At 38.3% G+C, this 17,272-nt stretch overlaps 1 protein-coding gene across 2 annotated transcripts in view; it reads right to left on the bottom strand.

Moving 5' to 3' along the window:
• The window catches only part of Dpy19l4 (dpy-19 like 4), a 66,547-nt gene that overhangs the window by 32,192 nt on the left and 17,083 nt on the right, over window positions 1-17,272 (bottom strand). For both annotated transcript variants that reach the window (XM_004850122.4, XM_087190625.1), the window contains one exon: window positions 3,120-3,243. In XM_004850122.4, the coding sequence (XP_004850179.2) occupies window positions 3,120-3,243 (124 nt within the window). The remainder of the gene's footprint in view (window positions 1-3,119; window positions 3,244-17,272) is intronic.

The following is a 17,272-nucleotide window of genomic DNA, read 5'->3' as shown; positions in this document are numbered from 1 at the left end:
AAGTTGCAACTCTGTTACTGGGTCAACTTTAATCTAGGTAACTCTAGCAACTGGTTTTTAAATCACATAATTCTTATAAATCTTTCTAAAACAGTAAAATCTTAACTGAGGCACACAACCACTTGTCCTTCAACATTATATTGAAAATCTCAAAAGACAGGAAAAAAGAAAAGGAGGAAAAAGAAAAGAAACTTCAGTATAATTTTCCTTTGTCCCAAAAGAGGTAAAGTACACTTAAAGAACAAAATGGTGGTTCTACTAGACTTGGCTGGTGAACTTTGTTAATGTGGAATAACTTCTCTCAGCCTATAAATGATATTGTATTTTTACTTCAATGGTGATTTCTATTTTCCTAAAACCTACAATTTAAAGAATCTGTTGGGCCGGGGATTTAGCTCAGTGGTGCCACCGCCTGCCTCGCAAGCTAAGGACCCGAGTTCGAGCTCCAGTACCAAAACAATTAAAGAATCTGTTGTCTTAATTTATTCCTAACCCCTCTAGTCTTTGCTTTTAACAAAACTATGGCCTTACCTTTCCTCAATGCTTGTATCGTTGACCATATAAAATGCTTAGCTGTTTTCGTCTGCTAAATGGAGTAGACTCTCAAGTTACAACCAGCAGACATACGAACAACTTGGTTTCATTAGGTTAATGGAAGATTCATCTGCCTCTTGTTATCTATAGTGTGTACCAGGTAAACATCCACATCTCAGCTGTATTGACTTACAACCAACTTGAGATACAACCAGCCCTCGGGAACCAATGGAGTTCATAAGTCAAGGGTCCACTGTACTAAACTTGGGGATTTCATTCACTTTGTCTGAAATATGCATGGCTAAAATCAATTCCACCTTCCAAATGACCCTCTAATGAGCAACCACTGTCTTGTAGCATATTTCCAACCATAGTTACTCCTTCCTCTATGGATCTACTTTTCTAAATTCCCAGTTCTTCCACCAGCTGTGTGAAATGATCTCATTCTGGTAGAACAGTGAACAAAAAGGAAAACAAAGGTCAGGTCAAGAAACCTAAGAGCAGTGTTTTCTAAAGCTAAATCCTTCATATTCAGCTGACTATAATTAATGATAAATTCCAGGGTCAGTATATCTAAGCCATCAGCAAAGAAATGAATTTTCCAGGGCCAGGGATTTAGCTCAGTGGTTTCTTTGCCTGCTGCGCAAGCGCAAGGACCCGAATTCAATCCCTGGTACCAAAAAAAGAAAAAAGAAATGAATTTCCCAGCATCTTGAGTAAGATTAAGACCACAGAATAAAATGTAACCCTTGGCAAAATTCCATCAGTTAGTCAAGTAACACCATCCACAAAGCTCAGAAGAGCTCTGCACTGATAAAACACATACACTTCTATTCTGCTTATCACCACAGCTATACTCGCATATGGTGTTTTTTTCCTAAATTTTTATTAGTCCACGTTTGCAGTAACTAACGATTACATCCATCATGAGGAGTTGGTACATGTGCCTAATAACACATCTTACATTTTTTTTCTTTTTTACTTCCTCTCCCTACCCTGGTCTCTTGGTCCCTGGGGAAGGCACTTTGGAAACCTAAGGTGTAACAACTATACTATGATAACCAGACTGGAAACCATCAAATCCAGAGAGACCAGTTCCAGAAACCAGTGAAGACTCAGATCTAGATAAAAGCCTAACTAACCTGCTGGACATTTGCAGAGTACTTTGGGAATTCTGGGGAAACGTTACAACATACTAAAACAAAATGCTGGGCCGGGGATTTAGCTCAGTGGTGCCACTGCCTGCCTCGCAAGCGCAAGGTCCTGAGTTTGATCCTCGGCACCAAAAAATAAAATAAAATGTTAATTCCAAGACCTTTTTTCTCAAAGTACTCTAAGAACATGCAGTAAAAATAAGTCTTGAAGCTAGAAACACTAGAGAGTTAACTTTTTCCTTTCCCTGAACATTTTCAAAGTTCTGCAGTCTTCTCTATCCCTCCTCAGGGTGCCCCTCAGTGCTTCGTTTTCCCTGTGCCACTGGTGTGAGCATTTCTATACATGCAACTCGAGTGACACATGTAATTAAGTAGGCCTCAGCAATCAACCAGATACCACCATAAAAATCTGAGCTCAGATAGCTTGGCATCTAGCCTCAAGAACAGGAAGCAAACTACAAAATATGTCATTTTAAAAAGTTCATATTCTTGGACTACTACTCAGCAATGACAAGAAGCTAAGTGCTACTACTACTACATACAATAACTCAGATGGCAGTCCAGGGCATTAGGGTGAATGAAAGGGCTACTCTCAGGCTATGAAAAGTTACATACCATATGATTCCATTTCTGCAACCTTTCAAAGTAAGAAAAATATATGATAGAAAGCAAATCAATGGTTAGATTTGGAGGATTTAATTTATAAAAGAGTAACATGAGAGTTTCTTGTGATAATAGAAAAGTTATATGTTTTGTACACTCAATTGTACAAAAGTGATAAAAAATCATACAACTAAGCTGGGCATGGTGGTATATACCTATAATCCCAGCACCTGGGAGGCTGAGGCAGGAGGATTTTGAGTTCAAAGCCAGTTTGTGCTACATAGTGAGATTCTATCTCAAAACCAAACCAAAACAAACAAACAAATAACCAAAAACAAAATAACAAATAACTGTGTACCCTTCCTCCCAAATAAAGTAGTGCATAAATAGTAGTGGTGAAATCTAAAGGTCTGAAGCTAAAGCAATAATACTGTATCACTGTGAATTTTTATAACTTCTTATGAATCTTAAACTCATTCAAGCTAAAAATATAGAGAAGGGAAGAAAGGAAAGAAGTAGAATGAACATGATTGAGAGGCTGGGGAGTTTTGCTTCTGGAAAAATGTAAGTTATCAGGTGAGCATTGTGGCACACACCTGTAATCCCAGCACTCTGGGATTCTGAGACAGGAGGATGGCAAGTTCAAGCCCATCTTGCCAAACTTAGCAAAATACCCCTCAAAAAATTATATACACACATAGCTATCCTTTATTATACAGTAACGAGGCTTTGCTGAACAAAACTCAGTATGACTAGCTTTAAATTTATGTACCACATTTGCAATACAAGAGAATTAAGTGTGAGGGATCAAATAGATTTACATCTTACCTCTGTGTAAGTATTTAAGTTGCTTTTTAAATAGCCTGTAAGTGCAGCAACTTGGCATGCAAAATATGGCAGTGCCCAGTTTTCTCTTAAGGGAATGGAGTATTCAATTCTTGTTGTATCTACCCTAAAATAAACCACAGATGAACAGCAAAAGCAAGACATTACATTTCTGTAGCACTACCCTTTTCAAAGCACTTTTACACCATCTCATTGTTCTCTTGTAACAGTCCTGTGAGGCAGCCATAGTCCGAGCCATCACTGCAGATACAGCATCACTGAGCAAATTAACAAGGCCCCCCCTTCCCATCCACGCAGGTGCAGCACTGCTGGGCTCGGCGTGCTCAGGCTCTGTGAAGGGCAGTGCTCTGGGGAGGCACCCTGCACGCTTCCCAGGGCAGCCAGGACTCCAGCGCCCACTCTCCTTCCCTAACCAGATGACTGTCCTTCTCTGGAGCACAAGTTGCACTGCAGAATTAGCCTGGAGGACTCAAAGTTCTTGTCCTCCTTCACAAAAGGAGTATGAAGCCCAGACACTTGACGTAACCTAGTAAGGGTCATGTGGATGGCAGGTGACATAATGGGATTATAATGTGTATCTTTGATATCTAATTTAATAATCTTTTCAGTTAACAGGTCACCCAGAATTAATTTTTTTTTTTTGTACTGGGGATTGAACTCAGGACCTTGAGCTTGCAAGGCAGGTGGTGGAACCACTGAGCTAAATCCCCGGCCCCAGAGTTAATTCTTTAGTAGCCTTTTATCTGTGCATTTTTTCTAAAATTTTATTTTATTGGTACAATTTAGGTATACGATATAATGACATTCATCACTGGAAATCTGCACCTTTACATAATCTCTCTTAGTTATCTGTGCATTTATCCAAAGACCTCTGAAAAGTCTCGAAAGCGCAATACAGAATTGTAGGCTCTCCCTAAATTTCTCTCCAGTCAGTTTTTAATGAGAGACACTGTGTCCTGTGCATTTCTTCACACGGCAATGGGACTACCTTTCCCATGATCATTACACTGGGCTCTTCTACACTCAAAGGCTATTCACACAAAAACAGAGGTGCTATTGTTTTCTTTAAAATGTATGAAAACTGCTCTGTAACTAACTCTCCTAAGCAGTACAGATGGCCAGGCTTATGTGAATGTGGTTTACTCAGTGGCCAAGGGAAACACTCCTGCATACTGTTTTCGAGTTAGTAAACTTTATTTCCAATCACATTGATCATGAGCCACAGGGTTGTTGGCAAATAATCAAAATTATAAATATTAAGTCATCACAGGCTAAGAAGCTATAGTTATAAAAGCAATAAATCCAGACAAATCATAGCCAAAAGAAACATTTTAGCCAGGGATGGCAGTGCAGGCCTGTAATTCTGGCACTCTGGGAGGCTGAGGCAGGAGGACAGCAAGAACAAGCCCAGCCTAGGCAACTCAGCAATACAGACTCTATCTCCTGAATGAATGAATGAATGAATCAATCAATCAGTCAATGAATAGGGATGCAGCTCAGTGCACAGGCCCTCTGGGTTCAACCCCCAGTACTAGAGAAAAAGAAAGAGAGAGAGAGAAAAGGAAAGGCAAAGAATAGAGGTGCACTTCAAACTTGATAAAGTCACGAAAACCAATGAATAAAACACTTCTGAGATGCAATTAAGGAGAAATTAGATCAGTGGTTCCAGCGCCTGCCTTGCAAGCACAAGGACCAGAGTTCAATCCCTGGTACCAAAACAAGCATATATAAAAACCCTCTTCTAGTCTCAGACCAGTAAGAGCTAATAACATTCTTCAATTCTTGTCTCATTCACCCTTCCTATCCTCACATCAGACTTTTATTTTTTCCCAGAGTAGCACAAAGTACTTTCTTATATCAAGTCATCTACAGCCTTCTCTAGGCTTTTTCAAATTTACATTTTGGTCTATTCTCGGTTGAGCACAATAGTTCAGCAGGTAAGCAAAATAAGACAAAAGGTTTACATAGGAATAAAGAGACAAGATCATGGAAAGAAAACAATGGAGCTTTAATAAGCTTCTTCCTATTGATGTAATACACTCAAGAGTTTGTTCTCTATGTAAATATTTTACACAATCAGGCCTGGGGATGTAGCTCAGCAGTAAAGCACTTGACTAGCATACACAAGGCCCTGAATTCCATCTCCAGTATCACACAGAAACATGCACGAGGGCCAGGGATTCAGCTCAGTGGTTTCACCGCCTGCTGCACAAGCGCAAGGACCCGAGTTCGATCCCTAGTACCAAAAAAAAGAAAAAAAAGAAACATGCACAAACATTTTACACAGATAATTCACTAATGAATTTTTGCTTTTTAAACCTGTATGTATTTTGCATGTCCTTCCCTTATTCATACTTCCTTATTTATTTCTTTTTTTGAAAAGAAATTCAGGGCCTCATACATGGTACACAAGTGCTCTACCACTAGGCTACATTTCCAGTACTTTTTTTTTTTGAGACAAGGTCTCAGTAAGTTGCCCAGGCTGGCTTGAACTTGCAGTTCTCTTGCCTCAGCCTCTCCAGTAACTGGGATTACAGGTATACATCATCACTCTGGCCATACTTCCTCATTTTTTTTTTTTTGTACCGGGGATCCAACTCAGGTCCTTGCACTTGTGCAGCAAGCGGTGAAACCACTGAGCTAAATCCCCGGCCCATACTTCCTCATTTAAAAAAAAAATCATTTCTGTATAACAAGACCAGTATTTTGCCACAGAAATATTAAAAAATGATGCAAGGAAAAACAATCTTTTTAAACATCTGTAATCTCATCCACTCAGAGACCACCACTGTTAAACTTTCCTCCATAGGTTAGCCTATCATATGATGACAAAAATAAAAGCCAACAAGACTGGAAAGTAAAATTGTTGTTTATCACAGAAAGATATGGAAAAAAGAAAAAAAAGAAGATACTATATATATATTTTTTAAAACCCTACAAAAATCTATTAAAAAAAACCTAGTAAGACTATTAAATTCAAGGGCTGGGGATTTAGCTCAGTGGTTCCGCCGCCTGCCTCACAAGTGCAAGGACCCGATTTTGAGCCCCCGGTACCAAAATAAACAAATAAATATGATTCCAAGACTATTAAATTCAGCAAGGCTGAGGGATACAAAATTAAAGCACAAAAATCAATTGTTCTGTATACTATTTCACATTATCATTTATAGTATCAAAAATATCAAATTTACATAAATAAATCTAAAGAAAGGTGTCATGAGAGTTTTCTATATAGAAAACTACAAAACACTGAAAGTAAGGAAGCCAGAAATAAATAGGGAGATAGAGCATATTTTATGTACCATGGAATGGAAGACTCAACATTGTTTTGGGGGTTTATTTTTATTATTATTAATTTTATTGATACATTTTAGGTATACAATATAATGACATTCATCACTGGAAATTTGCATCTTTACATAATCTCTCTTGTTCTTATTTTTCCTCCTTCCCCTGCCCTCCCTTCAACCCCTCCATCCCTCCCTATTTACAGACTTTGTTTCCATTTTTAAATTTTTCTCACATTAATTCATTCCCTTCTTTCCTTTCTCCTACCCCTCCCACTTTCCCTTCCCCTTTGCCCCTTTTCTTCCTATTTCACATTATCTATTTTACCTTTTAGTCCTTATTTACACTTTCAGTTTCTCACACCAGAGAAACTATTAGGTTTTTACACATGTCCTATTTATTTTACTTAAGAGTATTGCCTCAATGTGCATCCATTTAGCTATAAGTATCTCTAATTTCTTGTTCTTTATGGATATTACTCCATTTTTTGTTAACATGCACTTCCTCCCCAATTTAATCTATAGCTTCTATGACATCTTAATCAAAATGTAAACAAACTTTCTTGCAAAAGAAAATAAGCTGATCATAAAATTCATATGGAAGTGAAAAGGATCTATTATGGCAATGTAATCTAGAAAAAGGAGAACAAAGAGATTTACGTGATCTACTTTTAAGCTTTACTAAAAAGTAGTGGTTACCAATACAGCATGGCACTGGAATTAGAATATACAAATCAATGGAACAAAACAACCCAAAGACTAGAAAGAAACCCACACAAATAAGAGAGTTGCCTCATTTTTTTTTTTTTTGGTACCGGGGATCAAACTCAGGACCTTGTGCTTGCAAGGCAGGCGCGGTGCCACTGAGCTAAATAAATCCCTGGCAGCACACAAATAATAGCTAGCAGATTTTTAGTCAAAATGCTAAATCAAGGCTGGGCTTGGTAGCACACACCCATAATCCCAGCTACTCAGGAGGCTGAGGCAGGACCATAAATTCAAGGCCAGCCTGGACAATTTAGTGAGATTCTGTCTCAAAAGAAAAAATCCAGAAGGCCTGAAAATGTAGCTCAGCATTCCCTGGGTTCAATCCCAGTAGGGGTGGAGGGGTGTACTAGGTCAAAACAATGGTAAAAAGAATGTCTTTTTGAATTTAGCAGGATTAGAAAACACAAAGTATATATAAAAATTCAGGTCTGTATATACTTGCTATAAATAAAGAACTGGATATTGAAATTTAAAAGTTATGTAGGAGTACAAAGGACCCAGAAAAGCCAAAAACAAAAACAAAAACAGTGTTGGAAGACGTTTAGCACCCAATTTTAAGACTTCTTCTAAAGCTACAGTAATCAAGGCAGTGTTGGAGTAAGGAAAGACATATAGATCACTGGAATAAAACAGAGAATCTAGAAATAGAACCACACATGTATGGTCCACTGAGTTTTGAAAGATTATTTAACATTAGCATTTTATAGAATATAAACTCGATTCAAGAGCTGAGGAAGAGATAGTGTCTTCAGCAAACGGCGCTAGAACACCTGGTATCCGTATATAAAAAATTAACCTCAACCCTTTTTTTCCATATCTTGTGTTTTCTAATCCTGCTAAATTCAAGTACAAGTTCTAGGGGATCCTAGAGATTTCTTAGTATTTTCTCTGTAGATGATCATTTCATCTACATATAAAGATTTTGCTTCTGCCGTGCCAATCCTATTCTAGTTGTGTCATTTTATTGCCAGACTATTTTGGTTTAGACCTATGTTTCAAAGTCTAATGGACAGACGAAGAGTAGGCATATATGCCCTTGTTCCCCACTTTAGGGAGAAAGCACTGTATCGTCTCCATTCATAGAAGGAGTTTTTGTTGGAAGTATGGAGTACATGTCTTTGATCTGTTGAGAAGGTTCTGTTCTACTTCTACTCTCCTGATACCATTCACCATGAACAGCTGCGGAATTTAGTCCAATACTCTTTCTCCAACTAGTGACAGGATCATATGGTTTTCTCCTTTCCTCTGTTAAAATGATTACTTTTGGGGGTGGATCTTCCAATGCTGAACCAACACTGCCATCCCTATAATAAAACCACTTTCTACATACTGCCAGATCTGACTTCTAAGAGTTTGTTTTGTTAAACAAATTTCTATCTATGTTCATACTTTTTTCTTCTATTATCTTTATCCAGTTTTAGGATTAGCACAATGTTGAGTTCCTAAAATGAGGGGAGAAGTGTTCCTTTTTTCTGCTTTAAATGTTTGATATAATTTATCAGTTAAAATGTACATGAGCCTGCTGTTGTCATATAGGTAGGTTTTCAAGCTAGGAATATACTTTCTTTAATAGGTGCTACTCAAATTTTATATTTCCTCCAGAGTTAGTTTCATTAATTTGTCTTCTAAGTTACTTCTTAGAAGTTGTCAAATTTATTTCAAAAAAGATTTTTGTAATATGCTTTCTATATCCTTTTAAATTCTGTAAAATCTGTGGTAATGTCTCCTAGATCTTGATATTGTAATTTAAAAAATGTATAACTGATATTGTGTAACAGGAAGAAAAGGTCTAAAAGAGCAGGGGAATTGGGAGGGGTAGGGGAAGGGAAAAAAGGGAAAGGAAAAAATACGAGAAGAGGAAAAAAATGGAAACAAGATCTTTGCAAATAGGGAAGGGTGGAGGGGGTGAAGGGAGGGCAAGGGAAGGGGAAAGAAAATAAGAACCAAGAGACTCATGTAATGGTACAAGATCCCAATGATGAATGTAACTGTATTTTATACCTAAAATGTACCAATAAAGTAAATGGAGGAAAAAAAAAAAAAGAATGTCTTTTTGAAAAATAATGATGGTACACCAGGATATCTGTATCAAAGATGAATGTCACCCATTTCCTCACATCATACTTAAAAATTAATTTGAATTAATTAATTATTAAGCCTAAAAGCCAAAACATAGGTAATTAATAAAAACATAAGAAAATAATATCCTTGGAGTAAAAGATTTCTTGCATAGGACACAAAGAGCTTTAGTTGTAAAAGAAACACTTGTTGATTAAAAGACAACATTAAGAAAAGGGCCTTGAGGGGCTGGGGATTTAGTTCAGTGGTTCCACTGCCTGCCTTGCAAGCCCAAGGACCCAGGTTCGATCCCTGGTACCAAAAAAAAAAAAAAAAAAAAGAAAAGAGCCTTGGGCCAGGGATTTAGCTCAGTGGTGCCACTGCCTGCCTCGAAAGTGCAAGGTCCTGAGTTCAATCCCTAGTACAAAAAAAAAAAGGAAAGAAAAAAGGAAAGAAAGGGCCTGGGGGGTGTAGCTCAGAGACATAGTAATTGCCTAGCATGCACAGGTCCTGGGTTCAATGCCTACTACAGGGGAAAACAAACAAACATAATTTCACCAAGATCAGTAAGTTCTCAAAATTTACTTTTGTTTCCATTTTAAGGATATTTAAGAACATCACATAAGCACACTTTCCAGCCACCTCTGAAAGTGCTACCAGACTTTCTGAACTTGCTTTTGGCTTTGAGTTACCTGGCTGGCAATACAGTACTAGTGCTTTAACTGCTTGGGCTCATCAGAAAAAAATGACACACTGACCAATTAAAATCAAAGCAATCTCCTGATCACTGTGGTAAACTATTTTTTTTAGTAGACTGAACAAAGCAAGATGATGGGAAGTGAGTTATTCAGCGCACCCAGCTGTCCAGACTCATCACACTCTCAAAGGCACCAGTCACACTGCCAGTAGCAATCTGGTTTCAGGAAATATCACTTTTCAATTAAATTGATAGTTAACTGACTTATCATTTTATTAGTAAATTGGTTTTGTTTTACAGTAGCACAAGCTCCTTTTGCTCTAGTTTGATTTAATTTTCTCTCCTTCTCTTGCTCTTCCTTCTTTCCTCCCTCCATCTTTCTTTCCTTTTCTTTTTCTTTCTTCTTTGCAGTGCCAAGGACTGAACTAGGGCCTTGTACATGCCAGGCAAGCATTACACCACCCCCAGTCCCTACTTAAGTCAACATGCAGAATCCACGTGAACTGGTTCAATCGTGCAAGCGTGTGCACACACACACACAGTGTGGTTCTAAGGAGCCCAGGGCTTGCACATGCTAGGTAAGTGCTCTACCACTAAGTCCCAGCCCATAAATTACTTAAGTTTTAAGTACACGTAACAAAAGTATAAGAAACACTGAGTTACATGACTATGTAAAACAATTTGGCATGTCAATGTACATGTAACATGTAAGAACTGAAAACTAATTATACAATACCAATATAATGACTACATTTTTCCCTTGCACTGATACATAACAATTTTTTTGTTTTGTTTTAGTTTTTTTGAGACAGGGTCTCCCTATGTATCCCCAGCTGCCCTTGAACTCAGGCTCCTGCCTCAGCTTCCTCAGTGCTGGGATCACAGGTGTGCACCACCACACCCAGCTGATATGTCACAATTTATGTAACCATTCTCCAATATTTGGTAGATCTAAGTTTTTCTATTATTGTAAGTAACTATCTGTATTATTTATTGTATTATATTAAATTATTAAACAATATTACAATAAATAAATTTAAGTAACAAACTCTTTTTTGATTACTTCCTTGGAATACAATGGAATTCCTGAGGAAAACTGCAACCTAAAATTGAACAATGTTGCTTCTTGAAATTTCTTTGAATTTTCTATTATATCTATACCTTTTAGTTTAAAGAAACAGGACATATTTTATAACCCTGCCATCCCCTTCTGGTGTTAAAAACCAAGTAACACAAAACACCATTAAGAACATTATCCATAATCATAATGTGGGCTGGGGATTTGACTCAGTGGTTCTGCCACCTGCCTTGCAGGCGCAGGGTCCTGAGTTCAATCCCTGGTACCAAAAAAACCCCAATAATCATAATGTAGTTGGTATAGTTTGAATATAGTTTGTGTCCCTGCCCTTCATATGCTAGGAAACTGGTCCTCAGGATGGTAATACTGGGAGATAGTTTGGACCTTTCAGAGGTGGGGCCCAATGAGAGGTCCTTGGGTCAACTGGGAAGTGCCCTCAAAAGAGACTGTGGGACTGGCTGGCTCTGCTACCTTGCTTGTCATGTGACCACTTACTCCAATATGGACTCCCACCACTGCCATCTGCCGTTCACGAGCACCCATCTGCCATGTGCACCCACCAAAGGCCCTCACTGAGCCAGTGTAGGTGCCACGCCTTCTCTAGAACTGAGCCCAGAGAGGTGTCATGCTCTTGGATCTTCAAAACTATGAGCTACATAAACTTTTTCTTTATAAGACCATGTCGGGTATTTTGTTATAAAATAATGGAGTTATTTCAGCATCTTTTTATGATTTTAAGTAATCACACATAAACATAGGGGCTAAGGATGTAGCTCAGTGGTGCCGCACCTGCCTGGCAAGCACAAGGTCCTAAGTTCGATCCCTGGTACTGAAATAAAAAAAAGACTGTAAGACATATATAAATATAAACTCTAAAGCTGATGAATAAAATGTTTATTCTTTCATGGCATTAAAGTACAATTTACAGGGCCGGGGATTTAGCTCAGTGGCACCTCGCCTGCCTCACAAGTTCAAGGTCCTGAGTTCGATCCCCAGTACCAAAAAAAAGTACATTTTATTGTTTTGGGTTTTTTTGGTATTGGGGATCGAACTCAGGACCTTGCACTTGCAAGGAAGGTGGCGGAACCACTGAGGTAAATCCCCGGCCCTAGAGTACATTTTATAGTATAAATACATACAAACAAAATACAAATGAAAAAGGGGAAAGAGGAGGGAGGAGAGGAAGTAAAAAAAAATTAAGAAATGTAGGGCCGGGGATTTAGCTCAGTGGTTCCACCACCTGCCTCGCAAGCGCAAGGTTCTGAGTTAGATCCCTGGTAACCAAAAAAAAGAATTATGAAGTGTTACATGCATGTACCAACTCCCCACAATTAGTGTAATCACTGTATACAGCAAACAGATACTAATAAAAATTTTAAAATATGTAAACAAAAAGCAAACACATTTTTAAAAACCTACTTGTTAAGATGTTTCAATTGTGAAATATGTATTTTAGCAAAATGTATCAAATTTTTTCAACTTCATTCCTATTCCAGTTCTACATGATAAACTAGTGACATTAAAAAAGGCAACCAGACTTGTTTGTTTTATCCCTCATAATTTTCACTAAGATCTCTAAAATATTCTATTTAACAGAGAGTTTTGTGAGAGTTTTATTATTCTTTAGAGCCATTAAGTTTACATATGAAAGTTGCTGAGGGACTGTATACAGCTCAGTGGTATAGAGCTGGGTCTGACCCCCAGCACCAAAAAAAAAAGTCACCTAGGCTTCTCTTTGACTATGAAGAGAAATTTGGTTATCAAATAAAATGATTATAAAGTTAATCAAATGCAGCAGTTTCTAAGATAGTCCCAGCCTCCTGGAATTAATGCTGAAGGGTCTGGCAGAGTGATGTGATACCATTCCCAGGACTAGGTTATAAAGGACATCTGCTTCCATCATGGCACATCCTCCCAACTCTCCTGGATCACTCACTATAAGGGAGGCCAGTTGCCCAGGTGCACGAAGTCCCATAGAGAGGCCTACATGATAGGAAACTAAGGTCTCCTTGGCCAACAGCCAGCAAGGCATGGAGGCCTCTTGTAAACAGCTACGTGAATGAGCTAGAAAGCAGACGGTTCAATTCAACCAAGCCTTCAGATTACTCTAGTACATGCTAATATCCTTTTTTCTTTCTTTCTCTCTCTTTTTTTTTTGTACAGAGGATTGAATCCAGGAAGAACTGAGCTACCTCTTCCAGCCTTTTTAATTTATCTGCTCTTATTTTGAGGCAGGGTCTCACTAAGTTGCCCAGGCTGGCCTCATACTCGTGATTTTCCTGCCTCAGCCTGCGGAATAGCTGGGATTACAAGTTTGTGTCACCATGCCTGGCTACAAATGAACATTTTAACTGAAACCTAAAGACTCTGAGCCAGGACCACTGAGCTAAACCTCTCTGGATTTCTGTCCCTTGGAAATACGTTAGATAATGCTTGTTTTGAGCTGTAAAGTTTTGTTATGCAGCAATAATTAACACATCATATAATCAAGAAAGTAAATCATTCAGAAGCCTTTTTTTTTTTTTCTGGTATTGGGGATCAAACTCAGGACCTTGAGCTTGCCAGGCAGGTGGGGCACCACTGAGCTAAATCCCTGGCTCTAAGCACGTATTTTAAATAGAGCAAATGATCTTGTTTGTACTACACATCGTTTTCCTCTAAGAAGCAAGAGTTTCTAGACTCAGTTTATGAGTACAGTTGTAAGTTTCTGTGGTATCATTAAATTTCTAAAAAGTCATAACAGAATTGTAGAACTGTATAAAGTAACTTAATATTTTCTAATAGGTACTTTTTGACATAACAAGAAACCATCTCATTCCCCTAGCACACACTCTTTACTAAAAGGAACCAAAGCTCCAAAGAGAAATAGGCAAATCCAAATCTTCCAAAGGGAATGTACACAACCTGCTCCCCTTGTTGAGGCAGCAGACAACATTTTAAAAGAATGATAAAGTTCTACCAAGAGAACTCAGGAAACAGCCTGAAAGTACTCCTATTAACCAAATTTGTGACAAACCTCAGCGACAAAAAGAACACTGATGGTAATGGATTGAGCCCACTAAATCAATGAAAATCCTCAAGTACAGAAAGATGCTAAAAAAAAAAAAATATTTTAATAACTACTAAAAGAAAAAAAATAAAATAAAATAACTATTAAAATAATCTCTTATTTACAAATCAATAAAGTGAAATTAAGCATTTGTCCTGACATCAAAATAGTTAACTAAAATGTAACCACCATGCTGGGTGTGGTGGCACATGCCTGTAATCACAGGACTGGGGAGGTTGAGGCAGGAGTTTGAGGCCAGCTTGGCCTACACAGTTAGTTCAAGGCTAGTCTGAACTACATAGTGAGACCCTATCTGAAAAAAATATAAATAAATAAATAGTAACCAAGGAGACCTGCCTAGTAAGAATCTACTTTTGGGGCTAGGGATTTAGCTCAGTGGTTTCGTCGCCTACTGCACAAGTGCAAGGGCCCGAGTTCGATCCCCAGTACCAAAAAAAAAAAAAAAAATCTACTTTTGAAGAATAAAGAATAGAGCTTAAGGGCCAGGGATTTAGCTCAGTGGTTCTGCCGCCTGCCTCACAAGCACAAGTTCCCAAGTTGGATCCCCGGTACGAAAAAAAAAAAAGAAAAGAAAAGAACACAGCTTAATAAAACAGAAAAATTATAAACCCTAATGAAATTACTGCTTTAGGCAAAAATAATCCACTTGGGCAGGCATTTGTGGTAAAAAGGACATTCACTTGGTGACAAAAAATACCACACAGATTATTTTCTAGTCGTTAGAGAGAAAAATAATACAATGGAGAGATCAGATTGTCCTCTTCAAAACCAGTAGTCAGGGCTGGAGATTTAGCTCAGTGGCACTGCGCCTGCCTCGCAAGTGCAAGGTCCTAAATTTGATTCCCGATACCCAAAACAAAAAAACAAAAAAAAAAACAAAAACAAAAACAAAAACAAAAAAACTAGCAGTCAATCTCAGCTTCACTAGGGGTAGACCAATGAAACAGCATATCACTTTTAACACTGTGCAACACGAAAAACACATCATCCGCAATATATTCTAACCTGAATTATTTATCTTAAAATTTCCAGATTGTAGAAACATGGAATATAATGGTAAAAGCTAAATGACACAAAAAGGAGGCAAGAAGAAATTCAAAAGGTAAGACTTTCCAGGGCCAGGGATTTAGCTCAGTGGTTTTGCCGCCTGCTGTGCAAGCATAAGGACTCAAGTTCGATCCCCGGTACCAAAAAAAAGGTAAGACTTTCCAAAGGACAGCTCACTTGCCCTCTTACCATAAAATAGGGACTACAGTACATTTAATAAGAATTAAGGAACATATCAACCAGATGCAATATGTAGTCCTGGATTCATTACTGGGTTTGTTTTTGTTTTTGTTTTTTTTGTACCGGGAATCAAACTCAGGACCTTGCACTTGCCAGGCAGGCGCGGTGCCACTGAGCTAAATCCCCAGCCCCTCATTACTGGTTTTGATGAACCAAGTATCCAGGTATTTCAGGTTCACCAGGGAAAATGTAATGAGGACTAAGCATTATGTAAAATTTAAAAAGTAGACTGGGGGTGTACCTCTGTGGAAGAGTGCATGACTAGTAGTTGAGGCCCTGAGTTCAATCTCTAGCACTGCAAAAAATAATTAAAAAGATAAAAATTTATAGAAATAAAAAATGTAGGGCCGGGGATTTAGCTCAGTGGTTCCGCCGCCTGCCTTGGAAGTGCAAGGTCCTGAGTTCGATCCTCGGTACCAAAAAAAAAAAAAAAAAAAAAAAAATGTAGAAACTGTTGTATGAGAAATCAGCACATGCTGGACACAGTGGTGCATTCTTAAAACCCCAGCTATTCAGGAAGCTAAGGCAGTAGCCTGGTGAGTTTGGCTAGCTTGTGCAACTTAATGAAACATTGTTTCAAAATAAAATTTAGAAAGGGTTAGTGATGTAGCTTAGTAGTAGAGTGCTTGTCTAGAGTGAGTTCAGTCTCCAACACTATTAAAAAAAAGAAACCAGTACCACCACCACCCCCAAAATCTAAAAGAAATATAGCTCCTAATGCTGTATCTCAGTACCTTGAAAACATATTTATCATCTGGCAACTGCCTAAAGAAAATATGTAACAGAAGAAATGTTGCATTTCTAAAAATGTGAATGACAGAGTGCTATAGAGAGGAGCATGTTAACCATACAAGAAATAAATTGATGGCCAGTTGTGGTGGCAGACACTTATAATCCCAGCACTCTGAACACTGAGGCAGGAGGATCCTAAATTTAGGCCACGTCTGGCCAACTTAGTGACTTGGCAAGACTCTGTCTCAAAATAAAAAATGGGGGGTTGGGGATTTAGCTCAGAGGTAGAGAGCTTGGGTAGCAAGTGTGAGTCCCTGGGTTCAGTCCTCAGCAACAAAAAATTAAAACATAAATAAAAAATTTTAAGTGGGCTGGGGATGTAGCTCAGTGGAAAGGTCTTGGGTTTAATCCCCAGTGCTGTAAAATAAATTTATGACACTGAGCAATCCCAGGAAAATTTTCTGGCATGTCTCTGACCAGCCGTCCGTTTCAGAGAAGCCCCATCCCCTACTCTCTTTTAACTTCCTACTAAAGTTCCTTTGATCATCAAAGGGGATGAGTTTATTAATTCAAAGTGCACTTTATAGATTAATGTGTAGTCCTCATTTATGGTAGTTAACTTAATAGTGATATATCTGATGCTTTCTGCTTTTCAAGAAGCTGTATCATCAATTTTAAATAAAAGGAAAGAAGAGATATATTCATGTATTCCAATGTACTGTGTCTGTAAGAGATATAAAACTGGGGTATTGCCTTGCAATTGTTACATGACAAATGGTCACAAATGTAGTGGGATAAAACAATACAAATTTATTATCTCACAAAGGCCAGTGGCATTGCACTAAGCTAAAATTGAGGCACTAGCCAGGGTACTCTTACAAGTTCACTGGTTGTTGGCAGAATTCATTTCTTCCTCACTTCAAGCCAGCAGTGGAACAGTGAATTCTTCTCATGCTCTGGTCTCTGATTTCCCCCTGTATACCTCCTAAAGAAAGCACTCTGCTTTTAAGGGCTCATGTAGTTAGATTAGGCCCACAAGGTAATGTTTCCATCTTAAGATAAACCGTGTCATCCAGTATAATACAACATAACCACAGGTATGATATCCCAGCATATTCACAGGTTTGAGGATTAGGTTGGGGGATCTTGGGAATGGGG

The sequence above is a fragment of the Heterocephalus glaber genome, unplaced genomic scaffold, assembly GCF_053883595.1.
Source record: "Heterocephalus glaber isolate CG9 unplaced genomic scaffold, H.glaber_assembly_v1.0 deba00001555, whole genome shotgun sequence".
In the NCBI taxonomy this organism is placed as follows: domain Eukaryota; kingdom Metazoa; phylum Chordata; class Mammalia; order Rodentia; family Bathyergidae; genus Heterocephalus; species Heterocephalus glaber.
Note: the sequence above shows the minus strand (reverse complement) of the source record. Positions and strands in the feature narration are given on the sequence as shown.